Here is a 27,974-nt window from a genome sequence, read left to right as displayed (position 1 = left end):
TACTTAACACATATTTAAAATAGTTTCGAAAACTATTTAAGACGTATATTAGGTATTTAAATGGACGCATATCGCAATGCGGGATTGTGGCTCTTATGACCATGTTGATAGTAATTATGTTATTAATTAGTAGTAGTCGTCATTGTGGAGTAATAAGTTTGCTTGTTACGAAATCTGAAGTCATTTACCAGAGTTTACTTATTACTTTTTGTTGTTTGAAGTATTTCTTTGAAAATTTACAGAAATGTTGAAATTAATTTGAAAATGGCGCAATTTGGTAATGCATTTTTTCTCAATGCTGTAATTAGACAACCAGTTAAACTAAAAATGTTCGCACTCTTTCTCTCATGTAGATGGAAAGATCTTGTATTACTCTCCAGCATATTAACTATATTGACATGTGACGAACAAAAACAAGTACACATCAAATATCTTGAATACTAACCTCACAATTTTTTTTTTTACTTTCCTGATATTCACTTTTTTAATGGTTCAAATATGTATAATTAGCAAAATTATTAAATAAAATACGCAAATTTTCAAAAACTCAGACAACTCATATCTTATTTTACACAAATCTTTTTAGATGTAGTTATGGATTTCTGGAGAGACACTTTAAGCGCCCCCACTAAAATTGTGGCTCCAATGGTGGATGCAAGTGAACTAGCGTGGCGGTTACTGAGCCGAAAATATGGGGCGCAATTGTGCTATACGCCAATGTTGCATAGTGCACTATTTGTCAGAGATTTGAAATATCGAAATGAGGCTTTAGTATCTTGTGAAGATGATAAACCTTTGATTATTCAGGTACAAATTAGAACAAGTGCTGCACTAATAATTTAAAAAATATGTACTATATTTCTTTTTTCGATATGTTCAATTTTGTATATAACTCAAGTTTAAAAATATATAAAGTATCAGGAAAATTCAGAATGCTATTATCTCACAAGTTGCTTGATATAATCTACCAAATTTTGGGAATCGTCATAGGTAAATAGCAGACCTAATAAAAACAGCCTTTCAAATTTTTGTATAGGGAAGGAAATATATACTTAGTTAATTTTTTTTACAAAATATCCTGTATATTATTGCATAGTTGCATATATGATGAAATTCTAGGAATAATTCATGTAGCATACTCTATTATGAATATTAACTATTTTTAAAGTACTTAATTAATTTTTAAGTAAATTTATTTTTACAACAATAATTTTGTAAAATTCCCAACACTGTCACAATTTTAGTTTTGTGGTAACAATCCTCAAACTATGCTCGAAGCAGCTCAGTTAGCCCAGGATCATTGTGTAGCAATCGATATAAACCTAGGTTGTCCCCAGGCAATAGCCAAAAGAGGCCATTATGGAGCCTTCTTGCAGAATGAATGGCCCCTTTTGCGCGACATTGTCAGCCTTTTAAGCAAAAATTTAAAAGTTCCAGTGACTTGCAAAGTCAGACGTTTTGAAACCAAGGAGAAAACCATAGAGTATGCAAAAATGTTAGAATCTGCTGGTTGTAAAATGCTCACTCTGCATGGCAGAACTCGAGAGCAAAAAGGACCTTTAACAGGTTTGGCTGATTGGAGCTATGTGAAGGCTGTGAGGTAATTTTTGCTTAAAGAAATGGGTTTGTAAATACAAATTTTGTATGCCACTAGAGAAGCTGTGAAAATTCCGGTTATTTCAAATGGAAACATTCAAAATATGCAAGATTTGGAAAGGTGTCTTAATGAAACTGGTGCTGTAGGAGTTATGACTGCAGAAGGAAATCTGTATAACCCTGCGTTGTTTTTGAGCCAAAATCCTCCTTGTTGGGAACCTGCTTTAGAGTATTTGAATTTAGTTCAAAACCATCCATGTCCTAATAGCTATATCCGAGGCCATTTGTTTAAATTATTTCATCATGTGTAAGCAGACTTAAAATTTAGTTTTCCGCGCTGTATGATCATTTTTTAGCCTTTCTCTCCCAGAAAATAATAATCTTCGCATAGAATTAGGGGCCGCAAATACACTTGATAAATTTAGAGCCATAACTAAGCAAATTCAATCAATGTACAATAAATTTCACTGTGGTGAAGAATTATGGACAATTAAAACTACTCAGAGTCAAAATCTAGTACTCCCTCCATGGTTATGTCAGCCTTATGTTAGAGACACTCCTGAGAATCATGTTAAAAAAGTTGAAGATAGAGTAAAAGAGGCTGAAGAGAAATTGGTAAACTAAAAATGTTTAAAATTTGTTTATAGGAACCAATAATGAAGGATTTTAGGCAGATGGAGGCAAGAGGTGTTATGAAGACTCTGATGGGAATGTTATAAGTAGAAAAAAAATGAAGAAATTGAGGAGAATTTTGAGGAGGCCTGAGAAATGTGAAAGCAATCAAGAAAGGTCTTCGGAGAAGTGCTCTTTATGTGAAAATCCATTGGTAAGTTTTTTAGCGTTTTTGTTGGATGTGAGTGTTTTATATTCTTTAAATTTAGGGATCCAAATGCGGTTATAAGTTATGCAAGAAATGCTGCAGGGACAAATGTTTTTTGCAGAATTTGGATTGCGAGGGTCATAGAATTTTAGTGAAAACTAGGAGAGAAATGGCTAAACGTTATGCTGATGAAAAAAAATCAAATAAAAAAAAATTAGAAAAAGAAATGAATAATAGCACTGCAGGTAATTTTAAAATGCAATTGTTAACTATTAACGGCAAGCAATAAATTTTTTTTAGTATACATATATTTTTTTGTTAATTTGAACCTATAGCCGGGACATTTTCATTTCAAATTTATTTTCACTTTGTACGCACATATATTTGAAAATCATTCAATAACTGACGCCAACTTCGAAACGCTCTGCATATAGTTAAATGGTTCAAATATGTGAAAAGTTCTGCTACTTTTCATAACCAAATAGAAGACTTCAGGCAAACTGAGCCCCAATGACCTATAATTTGATTTTCCCAGGATGTATGTTGGAGGTTGCTTACAATTCCGCATTGGTTACACCTATGATGATTAGACTTATATCGCCCTTGTAGACTAAGAAGAATCTGCTTATGCTTTATTTTTTATCAGACATTATTTTAAAATCCTTACAATTAGATGACTTCGTAAAATATATTTTCTAATGGATTCATGATGACTTAATGCACAAAATAATTAGCATCGACAATAAACCATTGGGGTCAAATCGGAGATAATCGATTTGAGTTTTTTTGCGAACAAGACACGAATTGACTCCACGCTAGTTGCCGCTTACACATATCGGGATATAAATAGATGGATATTATGGCGTCTATTAAATAATTAATCTCGCGAACATGGGTATTAAAGAATTTGTGCAATTAAAATAACTATTAAGTTATCGCCGCTATTTCGAAAGTGGATGTGTGGGTTTCCTGGTGGTTTATGCTGCTCTAGGCACCTCTTGAATGTTGAACCTTCGCAGGATACCACTTGGATATTTTTTCTTTTATTATGTTTGGGAATAACGTCTCACACTAAACATACGTGAATTGTACACTATTCTCAGTTAAAACTAAACGAGTCTGAGACTTTTTCTACTTCAGAAGACGGCAACAAATTTTTCATCGAAACGTTCCCCAGGGGTTTTCGCCTTACCCCCTATTAAGGGGTAAATGTTATTTTTAGTTTGTTTTAACGAAGAATAGTATGCAATTCGATCGCTCCAATAACTTTGACTTGTGTATCAGAAGTTATTCCCAAATATAATGGAAGAAAAAATGGTGAATCCATCCCAACGTATAGAACATAAGTACATGAATGTGCCATATAAAATCGAAATGTTCTGAAATACATTTTATTTTGTTATGAGTGGTTTATTTCCATTAATAAGTTTCTCCTTATACGCCATAAAGATGCATTTTGCTGCTTCCAAAACTGTCTTTCTCATATTGTATTTTATCATCCTATTTGGTTTTATGACTTCTCAACCAATAACCCAAGCGAGTAATTGCTCCGTGGAAAATAACGTTACATTACCAACCATCTATGTAATAGATCCATTATGCCTAGACGCAATAACCATCGTGCGAAAATATGCAATCTGCCATTAAAAACTATAAGGCGGCACATTTGCAACAGAACAAAGCTCTATTGAGGGCTGAATCACTTTACAAATGCCGACCGTAACTTCCGTCCAAATAACTATTTGATTCTATTGGAATATACGTTTAGCCCTTTTTTCGCTAATACCACAAATGCACTTTAGCTAATAACTACTACGAATTAGTAATAGATCGTGTTTACCTAATGGCTAAAATAAGCGCCGATAGAACCCATCGGAAATTGCGGTTTAAACGAGGAGGAAGTTAGTTATAATCCGAGCTGGTGCATAAATTTCTACCTGGTCGTACAAATTACAATATTTAGGTCTTTATGGGTTACGAGTTTTTAAGTTTTCCTGAAAGTTTCTTTAAGTATTTGTTGTTCATTGTTCATAGTGGCAGAATGAAGAAAAACTCATCCAAAACAAAATTGAGGCAGAAGAAACATGGGTATACGAAAGTAAACAAAGACGAGAACAATCAGAACAGCAATTAGTGGATGCAAGCAAAATACTACAAAACTGAAAGGAAGGAAACCTTCGAGGTAGGTAATTAAGAACTTTCTACAGCATTTTTGTGAAAATGACTTCGAAAATGAAATTTAAAGCTTATTTCGACCTACCGGGAATCTGCCTTAGACTGAAAATTATGCTTGTCGAAGGAATCCCCTTGGTAGGTACATTTTTTGCTCCGAGTTCAAATTTAAAAAAGCGCGTTGCCCAGGATTCTTAAATTGTTCTGGGATGGTTTCTTGACCGTTTGGAATAAACCTTAAAATGTGATCACTTCATGACTTTCTCTAAAGCCAACTACATTTTTTCATTCATTCTTCATTTTATTTCAACTTCGTTTTTAAGTTCAAACCTCCTGAGGCATTTTCAATCTTTAAAAGCCATTCAAAACCATTCTTGTTTAGTACCGTACCCTGTAACCAGTTGGGTTTGGTGCAGGCCACAGAAACTGGCCGCACTTGGATATTACAACACGGTCGGTTATTCGAACTGAAAAGCTGCGCTTCGGGTCTAGCAGATTGTCTTTGGTGCTCCGGACGGACGGACGAACGGATCGATCTGTTTCCGGGTGATTTTTTCGTCATATATTGCTTAACTCAATTGCAGATCGCTCTGCAGCATGTTCGCTTAAGCAAAAAACAGTTTCCGGTGGTGGAAGATGCTGTCCAGGATTTTCTTTTTCGGTTTGCTTGTTTTGGGGGTGTTTTGTGACGAGGTAAGCCAGCAAGTAATTTGAGAAAAATAGTGCATCTAGTTACACCTCGGATGGTTTCCGGGAAACGCGTTTGTGCTCGTTTGACCTCAGTATGATTAGTTTTTCGTCAGCAAAATAACTGATTTGTTATACGTTGATGTGATTTATGTGCATTACTACAATAAGGAAAATTTTAGAAGAGATTTATAATGTGATATCAATTTCCACATGTGGTTAAAGGTTAATTAGGAGAAGTATGACAGAATTCAACTAGTCTAAATTAAGCATACAATTATGTCTTGCTTTAGAGCATCTTCCCGAGAAAGTATAATTTGAAAGGAAGAAGCTTTGTTGTTTAGTTATGCTTAATAATTTTTAGATTTTGGCTAAAATGGCAAAATGGCAACTTTGCGTTTAGTGAGTTTTTCGCAAGCGAAATAATGAATTCAACGACTATTTGACAGTTTTTAAATATTCATTTTTTCTTTGTTAATTTCTAGTAATACTTTGCGGTTGAATAGTCTAAAAAATTCACAATTCAATTATTACTGGAAACGTATGAATTTATTTATTCTCGAAAAATGACGAAGCCACAGTTTTCGTTCGTTCCTAATAATGCATAAAAATTTACCGCAAAAAATTGATTTTTTTGCATAAGTAAACAGCGCTATCATATGATTTTAAAAATGTAATGTTTGGCTTTTTTTATTGGCATGGCAGAGTCGTATTCAGCATAGGCGTGGATCGAGGGCTAAATGCATTGTTTTCGCCATGGAAACTTAAATTTAAACAAACAATTTCGGTCCGTTTGTGCGCAAAAACATACGATGGGTGTAGGTATAAGGGCACTGGAGATCCTTCTGCGTGAGAAATCATAATTCACTTACAGGCGATGCATTTTGACAATAACTGGTTTTAATCAGAAATCTAAAATGCCCCTTTAAATGCAAAAAAAATGTTTTAGTTGAGAGGGGGCAGATCCTCTCCAACTTTGGGCATGCTTGGGTGGGTTGAGGTACCGTGGTTAGCGATTATTTTGCTACATAAGCGTCAGGTTTTCACAAAAAGGCACATAACCATCTAGGTGCACAACGTTTCCAAATTTAACAATAATTTGTTAAATGCCAATAGTTGGTTTCCCCGTTCTTTTCTAATGTAATAAATCAAAAAATCCCTAATCAAGTACTGAAAAATCTACGAATTTGTTGGTTACAGTGGCACACACTTTTCGTTTGTTTTCATTAACATATGACATAAGTGTTTGGTAAAAAATGTTTATTGTAGACAAGCAGCGTTGCCAGATGGCACGTATTCAAAATTTCAAATATGAACAATTTCATTGGCCCGATAAATACAATCGTTAGGGCTTTGGCGGTTATTCGAAATAAGGTATCAACATTCTTCGATATTTATTAGACAACCACAAAGTGGCAATGTCGTGTTTCTTGACGGTTTTGTGAGATAAATGTAAAATTTTAACAGAAGTATAGAGCCAGCAGGGTGTACAATATTGCCAGATTCGACGAGAAGTCTGCGGTTAATTTTCCACTTTATTTTGTGAATCTTTAAATAAAAAATTCATGGATCAAATATACGAATTTTGGAGATTCTCCGTACCCTTTGTTTGTCCAGAATAACCGGCAACACCTCGCTTTTCATTTGTTTATATTAGCTAATGGCAATTTGTGGAAAAAATAAATGTTCGTTTGGACAGGGGAGCGACGTTACCAGATGACATTTAAAATCTTAACCTATATTTTTATAGACTGGTAAAATTCGATTTTTCTCAAATATGTATATTGTAAAATTAAAAATGTACGAAAATTCTTAAAATATCATCGTTTTTAACCAGGGGTCCATCTCGCATGATTCAATCCTTACAAGAATTAAGACACGGCATTTCGATAGCGGATTCCAAGAATACGGGACCATCACCTTTATCACCAACCGTGGCTAAAAATTCGTAATCCTCTTAACGTATGTATCATCGTCCTCAGACCCACGAATTACGTATACACGTTTTCGTTAATAACGTTTTAGGAGAATAATTAATAAGATTCTCCGCATCTCCAACGCGAGATAACATTTTAATCTCAATACAATGATATGTCATTTAAGCACCAGGACCGCACTAACGTTTCTGACTCGTGTATACGTCATCCCATGATACCACTGGCACGTACCACCGTCGGATAAAGTTGAAATTCTTCGCTGGTGCCGTACGTGCGGATGGCGGACATTAGATGCATATTTTGAATGATTCCGGAATATACTGCTGGTATATGGGGTAATTGGGTGGAGTCCTGCCCTGTGTAAGGGAATAAATTAAATATGCAAACGCGACAACATGCAAATTCAATAAATATCTAACGAACTGACCACTACTACACCCTGTCCGCAAAAAATGGCCGCCACTTAAAACAAAAGCGCTTTCTTTGTCTGCTGGCGTATAAATAAAAACCGGCCCGATGGCATGTTTCAGGGGACCTGCTGTTAAATGGTCTTTTATCTGTGATTTTGCGACGTGAAAAAAAAAGTGAAAAGGTATTTTTTCCTTATAAATCGACCTACGTATCCAGATCGTTCCACTGTAAACAAGTGCGAATTTGAAGCACTCACAAGGATCGCGGCTTTTATAACTGTTATAGATGATTTAGGGTCTGTTTGACCCTGGAAAGCCTGGAACATCTGGTGGGTTTTCGTTCTATTTTGTAGCGCAGTTGCTTTAGATTGTTTGGTCTACGGGAAAGTTTTGTTTAAAGAAGAACGTTAAAGTAGACCAGAGGAATAGATTCGAGAGATGTTTTTCATAACGGTGTTGTTGACAATGTAAGCAGTTAAAAAAACGTTAGTTTCGGGTTGTAAAGAATAGATCCATTTAAAAATAAAGAGGAGTAAATAAAGTACGAAATAAGCTGTCCATTCAACAGCTCCTCGGGCTCTTGCGCTTTTATTTGTGATTTCATACAAAAATCAATTCTGGAAATGTATTTGAGGCTAATGTAGGTAACTTTTAAAATTAGTGATAACCTTGCAAGGTGCCCAAAAGAGGAGGGCGTCATAAAGTGTTTTTTTTTTTAATGAGATCATCTGCATTTTTCTCGCACGATAAAATTTTCTCTTGATCCTGTGTTAGTTCTTAGATTTTTTTTACCTTAGCACGCACTGGCTCGAGGCTAAAACAAAGCTTGGGCATTTGCAATCCTTGACAATAGAATTAAAGTCGCAATCGGCTTAAGTTAAGCTTTGATAATTTCAGAATGGATTCTCACATAAGATCATCTTGGCAGTAACGCATGCGCCTTTAGTCAAAAATACGTACAGTGTGTTCGCTATCACAATTTAAATTTTTTCCTTTTCAGTTTTAATTTTTTTCTTTTTTTCTTTATCGGTGCATAAAATCATGCCCTATTTACCTTAGCTATTAAAGGGATTATTAGTTATTTCAGTAAAACCTGCATTCATGGCCATGTCTCTGAATGTTTAGCATGCGTTGCCATGATTTCGGTAGTGTTTGTTTTAAGTTTTGACCCCTCATTAATTTCTGGACTAATTTCTCTCATGCTAATACTTGGGTTTACTACAACTGATATAATGATGTTCAATTGATTTTCTTCTCCTGAGACCCTCTTTTTTCGACTTTTCTTTTCATAATTAGCACTTCCTGACCCTTCGCAACACCACTTTAGTCTTTCTAGGCTTCTTACATTTAGATGTCATCCATTACGAAATTGTTGTGCCAAAAACTATTTCTATCACATGAACCAATTACATAAATCATAATAATAAGTTTTTGTTGAAAATATTTCACTTTCATAGCCAGTTCTAAAATACATACATTTCGAGGGAACAGAAAATCGTAAATTCACTGTTAAAGCTTAAAAAACCCATTGGAACTATGGCAATGCATGCTACGCACTCAAACACATGGCCACGAATGCAGGTTTTTCCCAAATTATTAATAATTCCATTGACATTTGCGATAAATAGACGTTATTTTATGCCAAAATGAAGAAAATTAAAGTTGAAAAGGTGAAATATAAAATTGCCATTGCGAACACCCTGTATGTATTTTTGGCTAAATGAGTACTCGTGCCCGTTAAGGTGACCTTATATCGGACTTCATCTTAAAATGATCGATATATGACCTACACCAACTGTAGTTTTACATTTTTTTATGAAGTATCGCAAATGTCTAAAATTCTTTTTAAAATTTCATAGCTTCAAGCCATTGTCTCTCGGAGCAAAAGAAAATCTAGGAATTAATACAGAGTCAAATGAAGATTCTATCACGTGACAAAATTACAGGTGCTCTTATTAGAAAAATTGACCCTTCGTAACACGCCATTTTTTTGAGACATCCTGTAGAGATGTCACTAATTATAAAATTAACCTTTATTAGCATATACATCCCCATAATTGAAGTCATAAATGAACTAAAAGAAGTTCGAGGGGGTGCTAAATGGACACCATGCGTAGTTGGAGAAAGTAGTGCAGCGTCTCAAAGGTCTAGAGAAATTCTTTCAGGATATCTTAAACTCATTAATAATATCTTCATCACTCAGTAGTAGTTCATAAACGAGGGAGGGGAAGTGAGGTATCCTCCTCCGATTGGAATATGCCGCCCAACCCTTTAGTTTCCCATTAGTCGGTCAAGTCAATTTCTCCTTGAAAAAGCATTTTTCTGACTGCGGAAGTAAGAGCGTGATTTATTAGTCATGAGAAAGTGCTTGACAACACGAGCGGGCAGGCATGAGTTAATGCAAATCCTAATATTGAATTCTTCGTGTTTCTTCACGAGTGAATCATAAAGCGTAAAGCGAGTATTTTTGCTTAAAGTTACTCGTGTGAAAAAGCATACGCGAGTATTTCTGCTTAAAATTTCTCGTTTGTAAAAACGCGCGCGCATAAGCGTGAGTGGGTTTTTGCTGTGTAAAAACGAATGAAGCTTCAAATCAAAATTGGTTTATTCATCGGTGAAAACAGATGCATGAATAAAATTTGAATTATTCAGGAATAAAACACATGGGAAGTGATTAAAATAAGAGCGCATACGCCGGAGTTTGTTTCTTTCCGACAAACTCAATTATACTTTACATCACATTAGAATTATTAATGAGCAAGGAATAAATTAATTTATTGTCAAGGTGTAAATTATTTTGTGTTTTTACCTTAATACAAAGTATTAATTTATAAAAGGACATTTCAACAACTCGAGCTCTCGAGTAAAACTGGTCGTTATTCCCAAGTGATTTGTCTAAAATACGACCGAGAAAATTAGGGTGTTTTCTTTATTTTCAATTTTAAACATCAAAAAATTAAAACGTACTCGTGAGTAATGAATCAATATTCTCGAGTAAAGTTTAATAACTAGCGACTGTAAAGTCATGAGTGTTTCTAAGTCCACATAAAAGCTGCTGTTGTATAAAAAGGTTAATTTTCGATTTTTCGTATTTAGTCATGAGAGAATTGTGGAGCGAAACTCCATTGTACTCGTACTTAACTTAAAGGCACTGGTGTATTACGTCATGCTTGAATACTCATGAGTAAAACTAGGTAATATTCAAAGGTAAACTAGTTAGGAGCTGACATACATGAGTTTCTATACATATATATAAATAAATACTCCATGAAGCATAAAAATATTTGTAGATGGTTCGTGAATAAAATGTAAGTCATTATAAGTGAGTAATTTGTTTTACATTAGGGGGGAAAGCCTGAATGTGTTATTACCTTAATACAGGTTAATTGCTGAAAGAAACGTTAAAATATACTGTATACCGACATAGCCATTATCCACAACTGGTCTGTCCAAAATGCGAACGAGCAGGCTAGAGAGTTTCCGGGTTAAATGTGTGATTGAGAGTAAACTTAAATTTTTTGTAAGTAAATAGTCATTTCCCATTTTCTCCTTCATTTCTATTAAGTTACGCTCTCAGTTTCCAAACATGCGATCAACCAGAACGTTTTCGCATCAATTAACGCAGCCCTCAATAACATTCTTCCCCAATGAAACAAATTGCAAACTGGCAGATCCAATTTCAATCACGTAAACATGTCCCAATAAGAGATTAATGTTGATTTTAAAGCCATTATTGTAGCGGACGATCTGCGGCCCTTAAGACCTCTCCTCCGTCCTACCTCGGCCCTCGATAGCAGACAGCTTGGCACCATTAGGCCGATGGTTCTAGGAAAGCGATCAAGGGAACCACCACCGCCATATGGCGGATGATGGGCGGTACCCGCGCTATTATATTGCGTCGTTGCGGTCACTTAAAAGGTATAAAGAAGTCACCTTTATACGGCCCTTTATGGAGAAAGTGCAAAAAAAAAATTAATTTGAAGGTTTCTTGGCTGAAATGAAACGAGTGCATTTTCGTTCCTCTGGCTTCTTGAACCGCGCAACGATTTGGTGTTGTTATTAATTTCGTGTTGATATGTTTTCATTCACAGTTTTATTACGTAACGTGTGACTTATTGATGGTTTATGCGACGCCAATGACTGCCAAAAGTTGTTTACACGTTAGAGACTTCATTAAATTCAATTCCGAGGGAATCTTCCGACATCAATTCAGTTCTTATAGCCTGAACGATGAGCAGGAAAAACCCAGCTCTCCGTCTCCGTTTCTGATCATTCATCAATATATATCGTTAAACCGGTGTCACCACAACATCTCTTGAACCTGATGGGAAAACCGACTGGTTTCGGTTGACCTAAAACGACTCCCATAGTCAAACAAACTGTACGGTTCATTGTAAACTGCAGTCTGTTAAGTGTCTCCGAGACAATGGTTCTCGAGAAACCGATTTGAGAACGATTAAATGCGAGAATTACGGACGGTAAATCTGTCAAAAAGGAAGCGAAGAAGAAAAAGAAGAAAGCGGCTCATATTTTCTGCCGGCCTGTAATTAAAAACCGCGAGATCGAGTTATGGGAAGAAAGGCCGGTCAGTTTTACGATAAGAAGACGCGCGAGGGTGGGAAGAAGAAGAATCTTCTCAGACTCAACGTCTTCAAAACAGGACCGCATTCAGCCCCTTTATTAGAGCAGAGAGTGAATTTCGCGGAGCTTTCGGGGGCCCTCACCTAGCTAGATAATTTGCTTGCAATGCCCTTTTTTCACTGGCGCTTGTACCTTTAAATTTCAGTCTGTAGTAACTTTCCTTGGTATTTCAGGTCCGGTCCTGCGGCTACAGCCGCATTTAGCAGGTAGATAAACGGTGTGACAGAGCACACAGGTGTTAACCACAATGGCGGCCGCGTTGCCCACCTGTTCACAATAGCGGAATGCGCACCTGGTCGGGACCACCGAAGCCCTTATGGCCGCTTGACCGCGTAGGAGTCAAAAGAACCAAACCCGATTCACGTTTCTCACATGCACACGCCGTTTTGTATTTGAGTGCGATCCCTTTTGTGTGCCTGCATTCGGAGCGTCGATTTTTGCACTCGTTTTGATCCTCGATCCTCCGTTTTTGTAGACCTCACTTGATCGATGTCTTGGTAAATGCTCCGTGCGCCTCTGTTTTCAATCTGCCATGAGTTCCAATTTCCCCGATTTGAAACAGGGCTTCGATAGGTCGTACTCGGCAGAGTACCAGGTGGAATAATTGAAGTTTACTAAGTCGTCTTTTTTCGAAAACTGATCTTTTTAGACTTCAATTGGTTGATGATTCAGTGGCGTACGCCCTTGGTTTTAATTTGCTCCGACTAATAGTTTCTTCGATTACGAAGGATGAGCAGAGGTTGCGACCTGCAGAGCACCCTATCCATTGAATTATTTTCTCAAAAATCGAATATTTGAACCGTTCGAGGCCCGAAAGTTCAGTTTCTGATATTTTAAGTTGATCTTGCAACTTCCCTTCTTTTAATACAGTAGACGTTCGCTAACGTAAGAAGGTGTTTTTGGGCCAAGTAACAACTTTTATGAAGAGCGACTTTATGTCGAAAAACGCAAAATTTGGCCTATTTGTGGCGTAGCCAACCCCATCTAAGGACACCCCACACGTGTATTTAACGTTTCTTTAATAAATCGTTTACTATTTAAATCACGCGTGCTAACGTGAACATTTCGATAATGCGAACCACATTTGGTTCGAATCAGCTTACATTATCGAGCGTCTGCTGTGTCTATAAAATTGTCTTTTTTGTTTCAGACAACGGTGTGCTACCCAAAAGCATGTCAGAAACCTGACAATCAGAAGATAGTGTGCGGCTCGGACGGACTGAGTTACCCCAATCGGTGTCAATTGGAACTGGTACGTTGTCAGAACAAGAACGTGACGTTTGTCAAGAGAGGCCCCTGCAAAAAACATCGAACTTGTCTGGAATGGCAGGATTTTAATCTGGATTTTCCTCAATACAGATTCACGGCACGGTGAGTTCTTTAAAAGGTACTTGATTCATCTCTTAGTGCCAATAAATCACTGTCTAGGCAACTTTATGAAGAGGATAATTTATCGTGAAATGATGAGATAAGGGCATTCATTGGCTAGTAGATTCTATTGGTTTTCATGGATATTACCTTCCAGTTAAAGTTGTCAATACTCTAGTGCATTGGCTCTTAAGGTGGAGGTAACGTAGCTAGAAGTAGGATCGAGCAAAATTCGAAATGAGAATTCGGTCATAGGGAAAATGCCATGAAATTTCTTCTCCGAAAACTTAGATAAGAAAATTAATTTTCCGAAAATTGAGAAAAATATTAAAATTCTCTCTCTGTCATTCTGTCTTTGCTACCGTTGGTACGACTGTGAAGACTGCGAGAAATTCGCCCACATTTTTAACCTGTGTCTGGTTCGTTATGTCATTTCATAATGCGTCATACTGATGCATATATTAATTAATTATTCTTAGTTAATTTTCATTATTAATAAATATACAAGTAAATACTTCCTGTTCCTATGAAGGCGGGAACAAATAGCAGAAAAAATACGGTCACTTGGAACTTTGTTTTTCGCTCGAACTTGAACGAAAGTTCTTGTTAATATGTCAATGGTAAATCTGTCGTACGATTAACATTACCCGAGTTAGAACCTGTCAATCTCTCGCATTCCACTTACGTCACTAACCCCCACTACGTCAAATATCTATTTTACATTCGGACGGTCTTTTTAACAGTGGTTAAGTTTCACATTCCAAATTGCGACCTTTTATGAGGTTATTTATATCCGTATTTTAAACTGCTTTTTTCTGAGTGATTTGATTCTCATCTCGCATTAGTTCGACTAAACTGGGTTTGCAAAATGTAGACTGAAAACGTAATTCTTTAGATGCAAAAAAAACGGTGCCTACGAACCGGGCCAATGCCATCCCGAAAGCGGTTACTGCTGGTGTGTAACCGCGGAAGGTCTGCCCATCCCTGGTACGGCGAAGGAGAGGAACTCTAACCTCGGTAGCAAGCCCATCAGATGTGGTGGCGGCAACAAAAAGAAAATCGCCCGTTCTCCAAGTCGTCGGAAAAACCGCAACTGCAAGCGTACGGAAAAGGCGCAATTTAACAACAACCTAATGAACAGTTTTCATTCTGAGTACATGCGAGAGTTGAAACGCAATGACTCGGACAACGGGGTGATTATTTGGAAGTTTGAGAGTTTGGACACGAACCACGATCAAATTTTGGATAAGAGAGAGTACCGGGACATCAAGCGACTGGTGAGCAAAGCCATGAAGCCGAAGAAGTGCGCTAAAGCCTTCCCGAAGTCCTGCGACATGGACAACGATGGCAGGATCACCTCACAAGAGTGGTTGATGTGTCTGCCCAGAGATGGTTACACAGGTAAATATTCAATAGAGACTCGTGGGTTGGTTTCGCCAGATTATGCCGTCCGCTCTATGTAATGTACGTTATTTAATTTATCTGATCAGTCGCTCTGAAAGCGTTTACACCTACCCAAAGCCCAGTATGTAAATAATGTAGTTCTTAGCGAACCCCCACTTCGGGAGTTGATTCAATTAAGCCTCGTCAACGGACTTAATTTAAGCGATACAGGCGTATGTTTCCAGTATTTGTTTTTCTGCTTAAATTTCGTTAGAAGCGGTAAAGCAAATAAATGCGCTCATCGAGATTACTTATGTAGATTTTGTTTGGTTTTGTTAATGAACGAGTTGAGTGTTTGCAGAAATTTTTGTTGTCACGTTGGTTTGGTTTCTATTGCAATTTGAAGTTTACTTTCAATGAAAATAAATGATATAACGCGTCTAGGACGTGCAAAAATTAACGACAGCAGCAGCTAAGATAGATACGAATATAGCATTAAAGTCGTATAAAGTATATTAGCCACACTAATACACCATAAAAGGCACTTAATTTATTATATCACCGCAAATTAAAGCCAAGAAGTGAGTTTCGGCGATGAGAAGCCTAAAATCGTAATAGTTTTCTACATGAGGTTTCAGGAAATGTTCTGAAAATATTTTTATTATAAAATACATTTAAAGAGATCAAAATATATTTTGTAAATTATTTTCCAAATGTCTCAGAAATCACTCAACATAGTACAACATTGTAAAAACTTCTTAAACATCCTCAACAAGTGGCGACTTTTTATAATTTGATTAATCTTGGAGCACCAACCGCAGGACATAGCAACAGTGAATAAAGACGATCTGTACAATTAGTACTAAACTCCCTGGGAGGAAAAACAACTTTGATACTTTGATTTTCATAACAAAACAATTGCTCAATGAGAGGCATCGTAGTGCAATAAATTTGTGTCGGCTACGACCACAGCTATGACTGTTGTATATAGGTTAAATCGCACCTTTTCCCTCGCCATTTTGTCAGGAAAAGATCTAAATACACCATTTTAAATAACCCATGACTTATTTTTTTTATCAAATGTGCGTAAGTTTCTGTAACATATTGAGATGAAAAAAACTCTTAAAAAATAGGTTATTTTGTAGCCTTTACAGTATGTTTTTAGCGCCTTCAAATCGCGGAATCTGGTTTGCGAATTTAAAAAAAGAAAAAGCGTGATAATGTGCGTTAAATAAGTCCGATTGAGAAGGGGTCGCCTCGGAACTATATTTTGAAACTTGAAGATCCTTTTAGGGAACAATTCATCAAACTGTATTTTCCATGTAGGTGCCTTATGGTAGTTAATATTTCTGCCTCTAGAAACCACTCCCTGCATCATCCTTCTACACTAGATACCCACACCTTAAGTTGTATTTATAGTTTCCTCAATGTAAGCCATAAAACCTAAAGAAAAATTAAAGTTTTCGATTATTTAGTTGGCATTTTAGTCCACAAAAAGATTATATTTAATCATTCTGGTATTTAAATATGTACGATACATTTTACAGCTTTCGTTAGAGAAAAACTATGAATCCGACTTTAGGCTTTACAAGTACTGACACCCCTCAAGCGATGATTTACCACCGATGAATCACTTAATAAAACATCAATTGAGAACATTTTCGAGCAGTGTCACGTATTAATGCGTCGCTGAGCGGTGCCAATATAATGAAGCACTGTAGCTCGTAGCTTACTGTAGTAGTGGGTAGTTCGTTGTAGCATAGAACGTACGGCCCGCCTACTTTGTTTTGAACTTAAATAGTTTTTTCGCGTGTTTTTTGGTTGCTATCAGATAGCAATAGGACCAATGACAATTCAGAGAATGGAGAAGATGCCGTGGAGGACTACGAGGGAGGGTCGCCTTTCGACAGTGCGTTTACATCGGAAGGTAAGATTTAATTTTTTGGTGTTCAGTGTTTCAACTAAAGTAAACACTGTAAAAAATAAAAATTACTTTTAAAAAGTAAAAACAAAAACAGAGCTTTAAATGATAACCTTCATGAATGTGGACAAAAAGAGCCTTAATGTCACTTTTCAAGCATTATCGGCATTTTTGCGCATAAGGCTTTGAAAATTTTGAGAAACCGAACACTAACTATTATTATAATTGTCCGAAAAATTACTCATTTGCCTAGCTTGGTTATGCCCCCTAGGAGTCTTTAAAGTGGGTGATAACTGAATAGTCAATTTGAGTGATAGGAAATTGTAATTGAAGAGAGAATTGATTTTGTGGGAGAAATTTAAGTTAGGAATTTTAACCGTTTACACAGAATCCAGTACAATGTATGATTGAAGCAATTAATCAAATTACATAGAAATTTGTAAGCAAGCAAATCTGCATTCTGATCGTTCCATTGATTGCAATTGATTAGCAAAATGTTAAAAATGGTTAAGTGTTTATCCAATAAATGCATAAGTAAAAACTTCTGAGTAGACTCTGATATAAAAAAATGTGTTTTATGTGTCACAGTTCGAACTTAAATGTTAGTAATAGTAGATATGATATAATCTAGCTTTATTGTTCTAACCAGCCTTCATTTTTCAGACCGAAACGATCTTATTTGTTGTACCACCATAACTATTTAAAATTTGTTACATTTAAATATGCAAATCGTAACTAGTAAATAAACATCCATGTCTGTTTTATCTGTCTCCCTATATACACAAAATGATTACTAAAGAAATCAGGCCGCCTCTTTTTTCAAACAGTTCTGGACACTGCTTTGGATACCGTAACACTGTCTGTGGGCGATGAAAATGAATCCATCGATAGCAACAGCCCTGAAGAACAAACTCATGGCTGTTTGGCAGACAGAAAAACAGCCCTGGATGAAGCCGACAGCAGCATCACGGGGAATTTTCATAATGCCTCTTATATTCCTGAGTGCACTCTTGATGGGCGTTACAAGAAAGTTAGGAAAATATTATTCTTAAGGAATTTTTCCGATAATGAGTTTTAGGTCCAATGTTATCCAGCAGTAGCCTACTGCTGGTGTGTAAATGAAGATGATGGAAACTCTATTGCCGGTACTTCAGTGAAGGGCGGGCATCCCAACTGTGATAATGTAAAACCAATCCCTCCGCCCATGAAGGGATGTCCAGACGACAAGAAGCTGACATTCTTGCAGGAGCTAATGCATTTCTTAAAAACGAAGATGAACGAGAAGTCGGCTCTCAACAATCCTGCTTTATCGTTAGGTAAGACATAAAAACTATTATTTAAATCAGAAGATTTTTAATGATGATTTTTTTTTGTAGGATTGATTCATTCAAACGAAAACCAGGCAGTTTGGTGTTTCAACTTCCTCGACAAAAACAAAAACAAAGTCCTAGAAAGATCCGAATGGAAGTCTTTCAAAGACATGGTGGCTCCGATTAAAGGGCTGAAGAAATGCGGCAAAAAGTTGCCGCGATACTGTGATAGCAACAAAGACCGAGAAATCAGCATGACCGAGTGGTTGGATTGTCTTAATGTTAAAGGTGAGTTTTCTTTTAATTAATTTACTGATGATATGAAGCGCAACCTTTCAGCCTCGTCTAAATTATTAAGCAAAGACAGCCCCCTGAGGATGCTTAAGGATGACTAGTTGATTAGGCGAGATTGATTGTAAATAGAGCTGAATAAGGCTGATTTGTCTTTGCTTTAAAGTTCCAGCGTGAGGTTTTGTGCCTTGGATGGGTAAATTAGGCCATGATAGTATTTTCGAGAAGATGGCCGGTTGGCGAAACAGGTCTTGTGATTGTAGCTTGTACTGTACAGAAATATTAAGTTCTCTTGCTGTAAAATAGTAGATTATAAAGTCGGTTCCTTTAGGTACTTGTCCGGTCTTGGATAAAGGGGGTTGTTGATTACTTTAGGTGCCATATTGTAATGTAAAAACTTTTTGCGATTAACTTTTTAGGTTAGCCTTGTCGATTCAGATCAATGGATTTGCCATTAGGAAAGCTGGACGTAAGCATGTGGCAGAGATCTTGTAATAAATTATTTGTATCAACTTCCACTTAAACCAAAACCCCACTTAAGTATTTTATTTAGGTTTAAGTTTAGCTGAAGAACACAGTTTTTGCAAATTTTATGTATATTATTTTTGTAACGTAAGAGGAGCATAAATTTATATTTGTTACGTGTTAGTGCAAATAAAGACAGAGCCCTGTTTTACATTTTTCTTATTTTTCTTAAAGAATAATATACAAAAATGACTTCTCAGGTACGAAGATAGCCGAAAGAGCGTATTTGTGCGCCATTGGTTAGCGTTCCATTTCGTGCATTTTTTCGGGTATTTTGCTGAAAATTTAACTCTTCGTGCCAGGAATGCAGAAGTGTGAGAAGATATTCAGGTCCTGATAACCAATGTTACTTTTCATTAGGATAAGACTGTCATGTACACCACTGGTTTTTCGAAGGCCTGTTTCAAGGTAGTATTTTAATGAAAATTAACATTTCGGACCAGGAATACAGAAATGCAAACCGGTATAGGTAGTTTCTGACCATCAAATGTTATTTCTGCGTTGCTGATATAAAAGGTTAAACTTTAAGTAAAATACTATTGTATGTTTATACACAATTTTGGTTTTTCGAAGATCGGTTCACGAATAATCAGGAGCTAAACGTACTTCCTCGCACTTCTATGTTCCTGATATCAAATATTAAATTTTGCATATAATGCAGGAAATTAAATTTCAAGAATAATCAGGAGCTAAATATATCTCCTCGAAATTCTGCTCTCCTGATACGAGATTTTAAATTTTCGGTAAAATTCTGTCGCATATCGCATACGACTTTCGTTTCTTGAAGACCCCACCGTTTGACTTTAGTCGCTTTCCACGTTTTATAACTGGCGCATCCTATTAGAAAAACGACAACATTTTGATGCACTTTTTACGTAGATTGTGTATCCGTTTATATAAATCATTAAATATTTGAAAATATTCCGTTTTTGCTATTTTCGTGTTCGGCTTTTGGATATGTCGTTTAGATTTGTTGGCGATTCTCTTTTTTGCAGGCCTTGAAGAATGAACGTGCTGGTCACATCTGTTTTAATTTAATGAGCAAAACACATCGATAGAAAGGAATTGAGGTATAACGAAAAAAAAAACATTATTTCGTAAGGTTTTATGTTGAATGATTCTATCCTATACGATGTTACGAACAGATTCTACTTACAAAGACCATATTAACATCTAAATATTTTAGTTTCTAATTTTATTTATATTATGTATATTTTAGTTACTCTATATCGAGAGTCGGTCGGTCTGGGGATCGTTCAGAACTTCCCCCAGATCGAAACGTAGTATACAAAGCTGCCTTCCAACGAACATTTCATCCATTCCAAATCAAAAAACAAAACGTTGCAAATTAGAGAGAACAATGATGCCCTTAGATTGCAGCTTTTCCCGCGAAACAAGCATAGTAATAATTATTAAAGACATTTACATTGCACTGATCCAGACAACAAAACTGAAACTTCTTAATAGTAGGAAGAAATTTACAAACTAGGCAGTCGTGGGGTGGTTCTATGGGCCATCTCGTACCGTCCCAAGCGATATGGCACAATATGGTTTTATTTAGTTTTTGGGACGGCCCATGTGGGCAAATTTAAGGTTTCCAAGAATATTACAGAGAGACGACAATAATAGGAATTATGGAATAAAGGTATTAACGTCTAACAGATGTCTATTATGCAATCTAGAAATATTCTTGGTTTATTTTATTTAGCGCACACCGACATGATAGACAAAGTGACGTGTTTTTTTGCATAGATTTTACCTAATAGAAAGTCTTTGCAATAAAACACATCCCAGACCCACCTAAAATAGTTAAAATACAACATTAACGTCGAGCAATATTCATTACATTACTACGCTTAAGCTCACAGATTGAGCTCAAGGATAATAATGATAATCAAGAAAAATATGGCGTTTTGCACTTGAATGTTGCTCAGCTGCGCGACGTTACTCAAAGTAACGGAACGCTTAATAGTCTCAACACACTTGTAGGGAAATTCCTCCGGAATTTAATTATCATTGATCATCTATTGCGAGTTCGTCATTTAGACAAATCATTTTTATTCGACGTTTTTGGCACAATTTTATTATGTTGGAAAACTCAGCAGGAATATGTGAATCGAAATGTTTAGAGTAAATAGGGCGTTCCGTCACTTTTCGTCGGCCACTTTTCCAAAAACCCAAACATTACATAATAAATGCGAATAACCTGAGGAAGCCAAAACACAATAATATTTAAGTATTAGTAAATAGTATAAAATATCACATATTTCATTTCGTCTAGGAAAAATTAAGTTACTAATGGCTTCGAACGAAAATCATCATCAACTTAGATCGTAATAATGCAAAAATACCCATATTTCTTAAATGTAAATTTAAAGACGTAGGTACCTTATAATCTGATTTACCTCGATCGCAGAAACTAAACTGGCGATATTGCAAAGTGTTCCGTATGCGAAAGGATAACAAATAAAATTTTAAAAAGGTCAAAAATACATTTTACAAAAAAAAGATTATAGGGACATTCTTATATAACATTTTTTCTATGTACAGATTACTTACAATAATATACAAACTAATGAGCGATGCTCACCTGCTTATTCCGGCTTAAATAAACGATTATTTGATCGATTTTTTTAGGAATTAATTTACAGAATACACGTGTTTTTTCCATCTACAGAAGGAACCTTCAAATACATTATTTTTACTTCGCTTATCAGTTATTACCTTTGTCTGAACGTGGCCATTAAAGTTTTACACAAATTTCCATGTGCAGATGAAACTTAAAACTAATGGTTGATTCATTCTACGCCTATGAATTATTGATATTTTGTTACTTGAAATGTTGGAGAACTCATTGAAATTGCTATCTGCGCTGCATAATTAAACAAAAATTATCAGAAGTAATTATAAATATATATATGTGTATATATATATACATATATATATATACACATATCACCAATGTAATCGGAAATACTTTCGTTAACTAATTTGGAGTGCTTGTAAGAGATTTCGCTCTATCTGGATAGGCTTCTTAAGTCATTCCGAATGCCTGCAGGATCAATTTTTCCGAAGTCAGGCCCCCTTTTACCATTTCATGTAAAAAAGTCGCATATAACCCCATGACATTGGTGCACAGCAATAGAGTTTAGTATTTGCCCAATTCACATTATTTAATAGCCCAAATTTTAAATGTAAAATTTTCGGTCTCATAATCGCAATTTCCTGCCTCGTGCTGCGTTAACGGTTAACACAAGAATTCCGGACATATTTAAAATTATTAAATAAGAATTGCGTCACTGGAAACTTTGAGCAGTCATATTTTATGCATTTCGAAGGGACATTTTTTAGTGCAACAATGTTCAACTCTGTATTTGTTACCGTTTACGGATACTCAATAATGTGCCTCGAATTTAAAACACCCAGTACGTATAAGTGTGGTATACCAATTGCTCAATTTTGCATTATCACAAAAGTGGACGAGGTATCGCGCATTCTTTAAGATTTTTTTCAGATTAGATCGGATCGAGGTTGACCAGTTTAAACGTAGTAATTTCTTTCGATTTTGAGCATTTTGCCGATTTTTGAAAGGTTTATCAAGTTCTCAAACCAGTTTCTAGTTTAATCGTGAGTTAAACATAATGTAAAAAGATAATACCTGTCGACTCAATATTTTTCAATTTGCATCAATGAACGGGTTGAGACAAGCAGCGAGAACCCACGAAACACGACAGCCGTTTTGTCATGAGCATGCTTTTCTGATTTCCGGACGTTATGTCTGCTCTTCAGAGCTTTTCCGAAACGCAGAAACTCGTGAAATTTGCCCCAAAACTTAAGAGCTCCGTGGTTTACAGCAAGAATAATCCATAGCAAAAAGGTGTGGAAAAATAAGCAATAACACGTCCATGCTAACGCATTGCAGGATCGGTCCGTATTGGTTTGAGACAAAATCGGTTTTTGATATAAATTAATAAGTATAATTAACATATTTAAAAGAAAAATATTTCATTTTATCGGCCATCTACACGAGCCTTCCAACTGAGCTAATGTATCCAAGATGGATGTTCATTCTGTACTAACTTCTCATTTCTATTAACAATAAATAAATACACCTATAATCCGGACCTGCTTCTGCAGCTGTGAGAAAGTTGAGGTAAACGGCAAGGCCAAACATGATGTAAAGTAGGTGGAAAAATGGGATGGACTACAAGCCAATCACCATATTTACTGCTATCAAAGGTATATTAACCCCCTTGTGTACTAACGGTTCAATGGATGCCAAAAACGCACGGATCTTATAATTTGGGACAAATTTTGCCTTTCCTTAACTTCGGTAAGGTATGAAAGATGCCAGCTCGACACACCTACTTATAATGAGCGTTCGCTCACGCGGTTGCTTGTGAGTCATATTAAATCTTTTGAAAGGGGGCCAGTACGTAAACGTTTGTTTGGTGATTTAGAGGGTGTTGTCTCTTCAAAAAAAGGTCGCAATGTTTTCTTTGCAAGCCCTAGTGTGTGTCAGATATTTACTTGAAGTTTGGGCTGACTACCAGTGTTGAGGGTAGGAGCAACAGCTCCTACCCCTAACAAAGGGATATTTCCCATCTTGAGAGTGGTTAAAGGTCCAAATGTAAGCACGCAATAGGCAAAGTTAGCAGGTTTAGAACAACGAAGTAAGTTTCTTTATATTTTCGAAAAATCCAACGTTTCGGCCATAGATGTGGCCTTCCTCAATTCTAAAAGCTAATAAACATTAACAGAGACTGCTATGACCAGCAAGATCTCCATTCTCATTAAATTAATTACTTTAAGATTAGTCAATTACTAAAAATGTTAAATCTAAAAGTAATCGACATGAAGCTCCTTGAAGTCAAATAAGGGAGGCATGTAAAGTTTTTACAAGATATAATTGTCATTGGGACATTTTCCTCTATTTCTGTTTCGGTGATGTTTTTAAAGATTCATTAATTTAATGCGAATTGTTAACAGCTTCACTCATCTTAACACTGTGTGTAAAACATCAGCATTAACGAAGGCTAGAACGTGTGGTCTAAAGGTTGGCCTTTTCGAAAATAGAAGCAAGTTTGTTTCACTGTCCTAAATCTGCTAAATCGATCTACCGAACGTGGCGTCTTAGCTGATGCTGCTCACAATCTACTGGACGTTAGTTGATACATGCCAGTTGGGAGCCGTAGAAGGGGACCTGACCCAATTGATCCCAGGCTCTCTACGTCATCAAAATAGCCCTTTCTCTTTTAAAGAGGCAAACTTTTAGTTAGTTCAGGTTAAGATTTCTATAACATCGCTCAATTTTACATAAGTTGAAACGGCATATACAGAGCAATTCACCCAATAAGTGGCTAAGAGATCCAGTGAAGTTTGAGAGTGTCCGCACTAAATACGACCTTAATTTGTAATTTTATGCAAATTTTCAATATTTATCTTTTTCTTATCAAGTAAATTCTTATTCGAATTTTCCCCGTTCTGTGCACTACTAAAGTGCTGAGGCCAGCGCAGCATTTAGCTACCGGGACCTGAACCGATCCTCACGGGATAATTTCAACTGGGACAAAACGTTATAATCAATTGGAACTATCAGGACTGACATGCGTTTGAATTTTCCAATCTTATTTAAGAAGAATTTATATTATTCATACGTTGTAATTTGGGGAGCATAGTGGAGGTTAAACGACATGCATTAGTTAAACCTCGCCGGGATTCAAGATTCAAAGACGGACTCCCCGATATATTTTCGATTTTATATAATCCTAAAGAAAGATCATGAAGAAAATAAAGCACCGTATGCTTAGAAAAGGCTTTATAAATTATACAAATGTTTTTCAGAGCATACATTGCGAATTGCAGGTAGGTGAAACATCCATGTTAATGACATCGCATTTCTATAAAATTCCTTTTTTATTCTATGTACTGTTGAAACCTTGAACTTGAAACCTTTCGATGATTCGCACGTGCGAGTTCATAAACACTCATGTTACAGGGTCGGAAAAATGTCAAATTAACGGCATTTTACCATTTAATCTGGATTCTGAGGATTGAATTCACCTCGATTTTCCTATCCGCTTAGTCGAATGATATGTCCTGTATTTGCTATTTCAAATTAGTAAACGCTCTCGCTTTCGAAGGAAAGCAGATGTTGTTCCCTGTATAAGTGATAGACAATTACAGTGATCGAATGTGACAAATGAACGAGCTTACAGACTTAGCAAATGTCTAATTCATCTATATAAATACAGAATGTATCAAATTTGGGCGGTACATAGTAAAAAGAAGCAGAATGATGCAATTAGTTGCGTAGAAAAACCCAGAGGAATCATAATTATTTAAATTACGGAGATGTATTTTTAAATTTCAACAACTGATGAATAAAAAAATAACAAAGAAAATCAATAGAATATATGTATATGTATATAACAATACATTAGATACAGGGAGTCCTGTTATATTCAGACTGCTCTTGTTTCTGTTCAGCTTATCACTAAAGATGGGGCTGTGCTTCAAATCTAAAAGTTGTAGGACCACTCCTAAATCACCAGAAAACATTATGGGATGGTCCAAAGAACATCGCAAGTACTGAGAAATACAGAATTATGTGTATTTTTCAATGACATACTTGTCGATAGCAGAAGTAGTACCCTACAACTTTCACGTTTAAAGTTTCTTCCATCTCTAATATGCATCAGAAGTAGTCAAAATGTAAGAAAACACCCTGTAACTACATCATTTGACACAATAATTTGGAAGGTTTTGGTCTGGATTGTCGTTACAATAGGCACCATTTCCAGTTGAGAGTTTTGCATTTAAGGCTCTCTGAGAAAGAAGTGCTTCTGTTGATTCCGCAAATGTGAACTGAAAATTTTTCTTAGCTAGAATAAGAACTCAAGCTGTTGTGCAAAAAGAAACATGGTGCCTTCTGTTTGATGCTCTCCTCAATTTTAAGAGGGCCACCCTGTATATCGTACGATATGAATATCGGCATCCGTTAGTGAAATAACAGATGTGGAATGATAGATATTCTTCTACATAATGAATTAAACCTTTCTACATGACGAAATAAAATTAAAAAAAATGAGGTTCAACCTCTATTCCTTATTATAAGAATACAAAATCAAATTTAAACGCAGCATCTTAACGCAAATTCAACTATTGACATTGCGATGAGTACCCCGAGCAGGCGCTACATTTCTATCACATAATAACGTGATCATTCATTGTGATTTAGAAACTGTCGGTTTAGCCGAAGATTTGCTGGATGCTCGTATCTAAGATCATGAAAACCATTTGTCTAATAAACTGTGAATTGCTCTGTAGACACTCCAGATTATGGTGTTACGGCTCGGCTATAAAAGCAACCTAGAAGTACCTCTGGCTCAGAACCCTTCGAATTCCTTAAAAGAAGATGACAAAGATCTTCCTTCCAGACCAAACAGCTGGTGGTTAATTACTTATCTCCAATGTTGTACGCAACATGATATGATATGACATATATTTCTGTTAATTTTATTTTAGACGCCAAATTATTACCATTTACTCAAATGAGAAAACATCTAAACGAGTTTATTAATCTGCTCGGGCCAAATCCTCGAATTTGGGGAATTGAAAGTTCGCCGGGAACGACGTCTACATAGTTGGAGGGAGGCAATTGCACATGGCTGAACTGTGTTCAACCATGTGCAAAACTAACCTGAACTAACCTGAACTGTGTTCAACCACGTGCAATAGCCTGGGAGAGGCCCAGTATTCAAGAATCTGACCCCTGATGTGCCTTTCTATCCAACTAAATGTACGATTCTGATTGATTTCGCAATCTAATCTAACAGAAAAAGAATCCTAGAATGACGAAAACAATTCCAGTTTCCTTTGACGTGCTCAGTACTCGAATTTTCCTTCTCGGGATTACGTTTTGTCAAGATTTTCGCAACACAAGGAACATCTTTCTGGAACTGCACTTCTTCCGAGTTGCAGTTCCTATTTGTCTAATCTCCAGAGTGTATGAAAATTCCTCAACAATTTTCGAAGCTTATTTCCGGCTGCAACTATTCGACCCGAATAATTTGTGTAAACTATCAAAAACAAAAAAAATAACCTATTTTAAATACACTAGAATAATAGTATTAGAGGTGGTTTTGGCAAATGACATTTATGTTACATAGTAAAAAAACGTTTTCCTTCTTATCTTAGTCCGATGACGGTGAGATCGATATACTTGATTGCTTCTACCCCAACAGCAACAAACGATAATTATTATAAGAAAGATCACAGGCGGCTCGTCTAGGAGCCATCTACACCGTGGCTACGTGACGCTGATTATCGACCGCGCAGTCTCCTTATTAGAGTTCGACTCGGACGCGTCGTTGCGTACGCACTGTCCCGTCAATTGATTGACACTGAGCGGATTGTTTATATCATGGGGATTCGTTCCCACAGGGTTCCTGGGGTGGTGCAGCAAAGGAAGTGGGGGTTTCACGTCGAAACTGTCGTGGGGCGTCAACGGGCTCTGCAGCATGTACGGACTCGCTACGCTCACCGACGGACTGGCAACGCTGGTCGAGGGACTCGGGAGAACCATGCCCCCAGGGCTGGTAAGGCTGCTGAGGGCGCTCAGTCCCCCCGGACTCGACATCGACTGGTTGATGCTCTCATTATCATCGTCCGGCGGAGTGTTGGCGTCCCCCATGCTGCCGCAGCTGCCTAAATTGTCGTCGGATTGGTTACCGTCGTTGCTCTCGCCCGATTCCATGTATCGTATACACTTCTTCTTGCGTCTGAAACACCACAGATATGTATCATACTTCAAAGGGGCGAAGGTGAGGTGAAATACCATGCTGATGGTTAAATATGAAGGGTGGAACATAATATTTCAAAGACAATTTGTATCTTCCGACAGTAAAATTT

The 27,974-nt window shown here is 36.6% G+C and overlaps 3 protein-coding genes across 12 annotated transcripts in view; 2 read left to right on the top strand and 1 right to left on the bottom strand.

The window, feature by feature from the left end:
- Positions 1-8: 8 nt before the first annotated feature.
- Dus1 (Dihydrouridine synthase 1) lies at positions 9-4,516 on the top strand. The gene is made up of 8 exons (XM_066295272.1): positions 9-277; positions 587-807; positions 1,245-1,600; positions 1,655-1,903; positions 1,953-2,211; positions 2,267-2,422; positions 2,478-2,661; positions 4,451-4,516. Exons 1-8 carry the CDS (start codon positions 265-267, stop codon positions 4,459-4,461), a joined length of 1,449 nt encoding a protein of 482 aa, XP_066151369.1. The 5' UTR covers positions 9-264; the 3' UTR covers positions 4,462-4,516.
- Positions 4,463-19,212, top strand: magu (SPARC related modular calcium binding-like protein magu). Of its 3 annotated transcripts, none has more exons than XM_066295270.1 (8): positions 4,463-4,598; positions 13,414-13,634; positions 14,527-15,032; positions 16,816-16,941; positions 17,763-17,965; positions 18,014-18,251; positions 18,312-18,533; positions 18,585-19,212. In XM_066295270.1, exons 1-8 carry the CDS (start codon positions 4,554-4,556, stop codon positions 18,638-18,640), a joined length of 1,617 nt encoding a protein of 538 aa, XP_066151367.1. In that variant the 5' UTR covers positions 4,463-4,553; the 3' UTR covers positions 18,641-19,212. The 3 variants fall into 3 exon arrangements, with proteins under 3 accessions (XP_066151367.1, XP_066151368.1, XP_066151365.1); XM_066295271.1 differs by lacking the exon at positions 4,463-4,598 and adding an exon at positions 5,080-5,281 and having other exon boundaries at positions 16,846-16,941; XM_066295268.1 differs by lacking the exon at positions 4,463-4,598 and adding an exon at positions 5,080-5,281.
- A 939-nt stretch (positions 19,213-20,151) lies between these two features.
- The window catches only part of pan (pangolin), a 111,892-nt gene continuing 104,069 nt past the window's right edge, over positions 20,152-27,974 (bottom strand). For 6 of the 8 annotated variants that reach the window (XM_066295260.1, XM_066295261.1, XM_066295263.1 and 3 more), the window contains one exon: positions 20,152-27,844. In XM_066295260.1, the coding sequence (XP_066151357.1) occupies positions 27,373-27,844 (472 nt within the window). In that variant the 3' untranslated portion in view covers positions 20,152-27,372. The remainder of the gene's footprint in view (positions 27,845-27,974) is intronic. The other 2 variants (XM_066295267.1, XM_066295266.1) reach the window with 1 other exon arrangement.

Source organism: Euwallacea fornicatus, chromosome 22 (genome assembly GCF_040115645.1).
Source record: "Euwallacea fornicatus isolate EFF26 chromosome 22, ASM4011564v1, whole genome shotgun sequence".
Taxonomy (NCBI): Eukaryota; Metazoa; Arthropoda; class Insecta; order Coleoptera; family Curculionidae; genus Euwallacea; species Euwallacea fornicatus.
The sequence above is the reverse complement of the archived record's forward strand: the minus strand, read 5'-3'. Positions and strand labels throughout refer to the sequence as shown.

Bases quoted from the DNA above. Each gene is read 5' to 3' on its own strand.
- Dus1 (XM_066295272.1), top strand. The intron at 808-1,244 runs GTACAAATTAGA...TCACAATTTTAG, and splicing joins ATAAACCTTTGATTATTCAG to TTTTGTGGTAACAATCCTCA. The intron at 1,601-1,654 runs GTAATTTTTGCT...GTATGCCACTAG, and splicing joins AGCTATGTGAAGGCTGTGAG to AGAAGCTGTGAAAATTCCGG.
- magu (XM_066295268.1), top strand. From the start codon at position 5,225: ATGCTGTCCAGGATTTTCTTTTTCGGTTTGCTTGTTTTGGGGGTGTTT. The intron at 16,942-17,762 runs GTAAGATTTAAT...TTTTTCAAACAG, and splicing joins CAGTGCGTTTACATCGGAAG to TTCTGGACACTGCTTTGGAT. The intron at 17,966-18,013 runs GTTAGGAAAATA...AATGAGTTTTAG, and splicing joins TTGATGGGCGTTACAAGAAA to GTCCAATGTTATCCAGCAGT.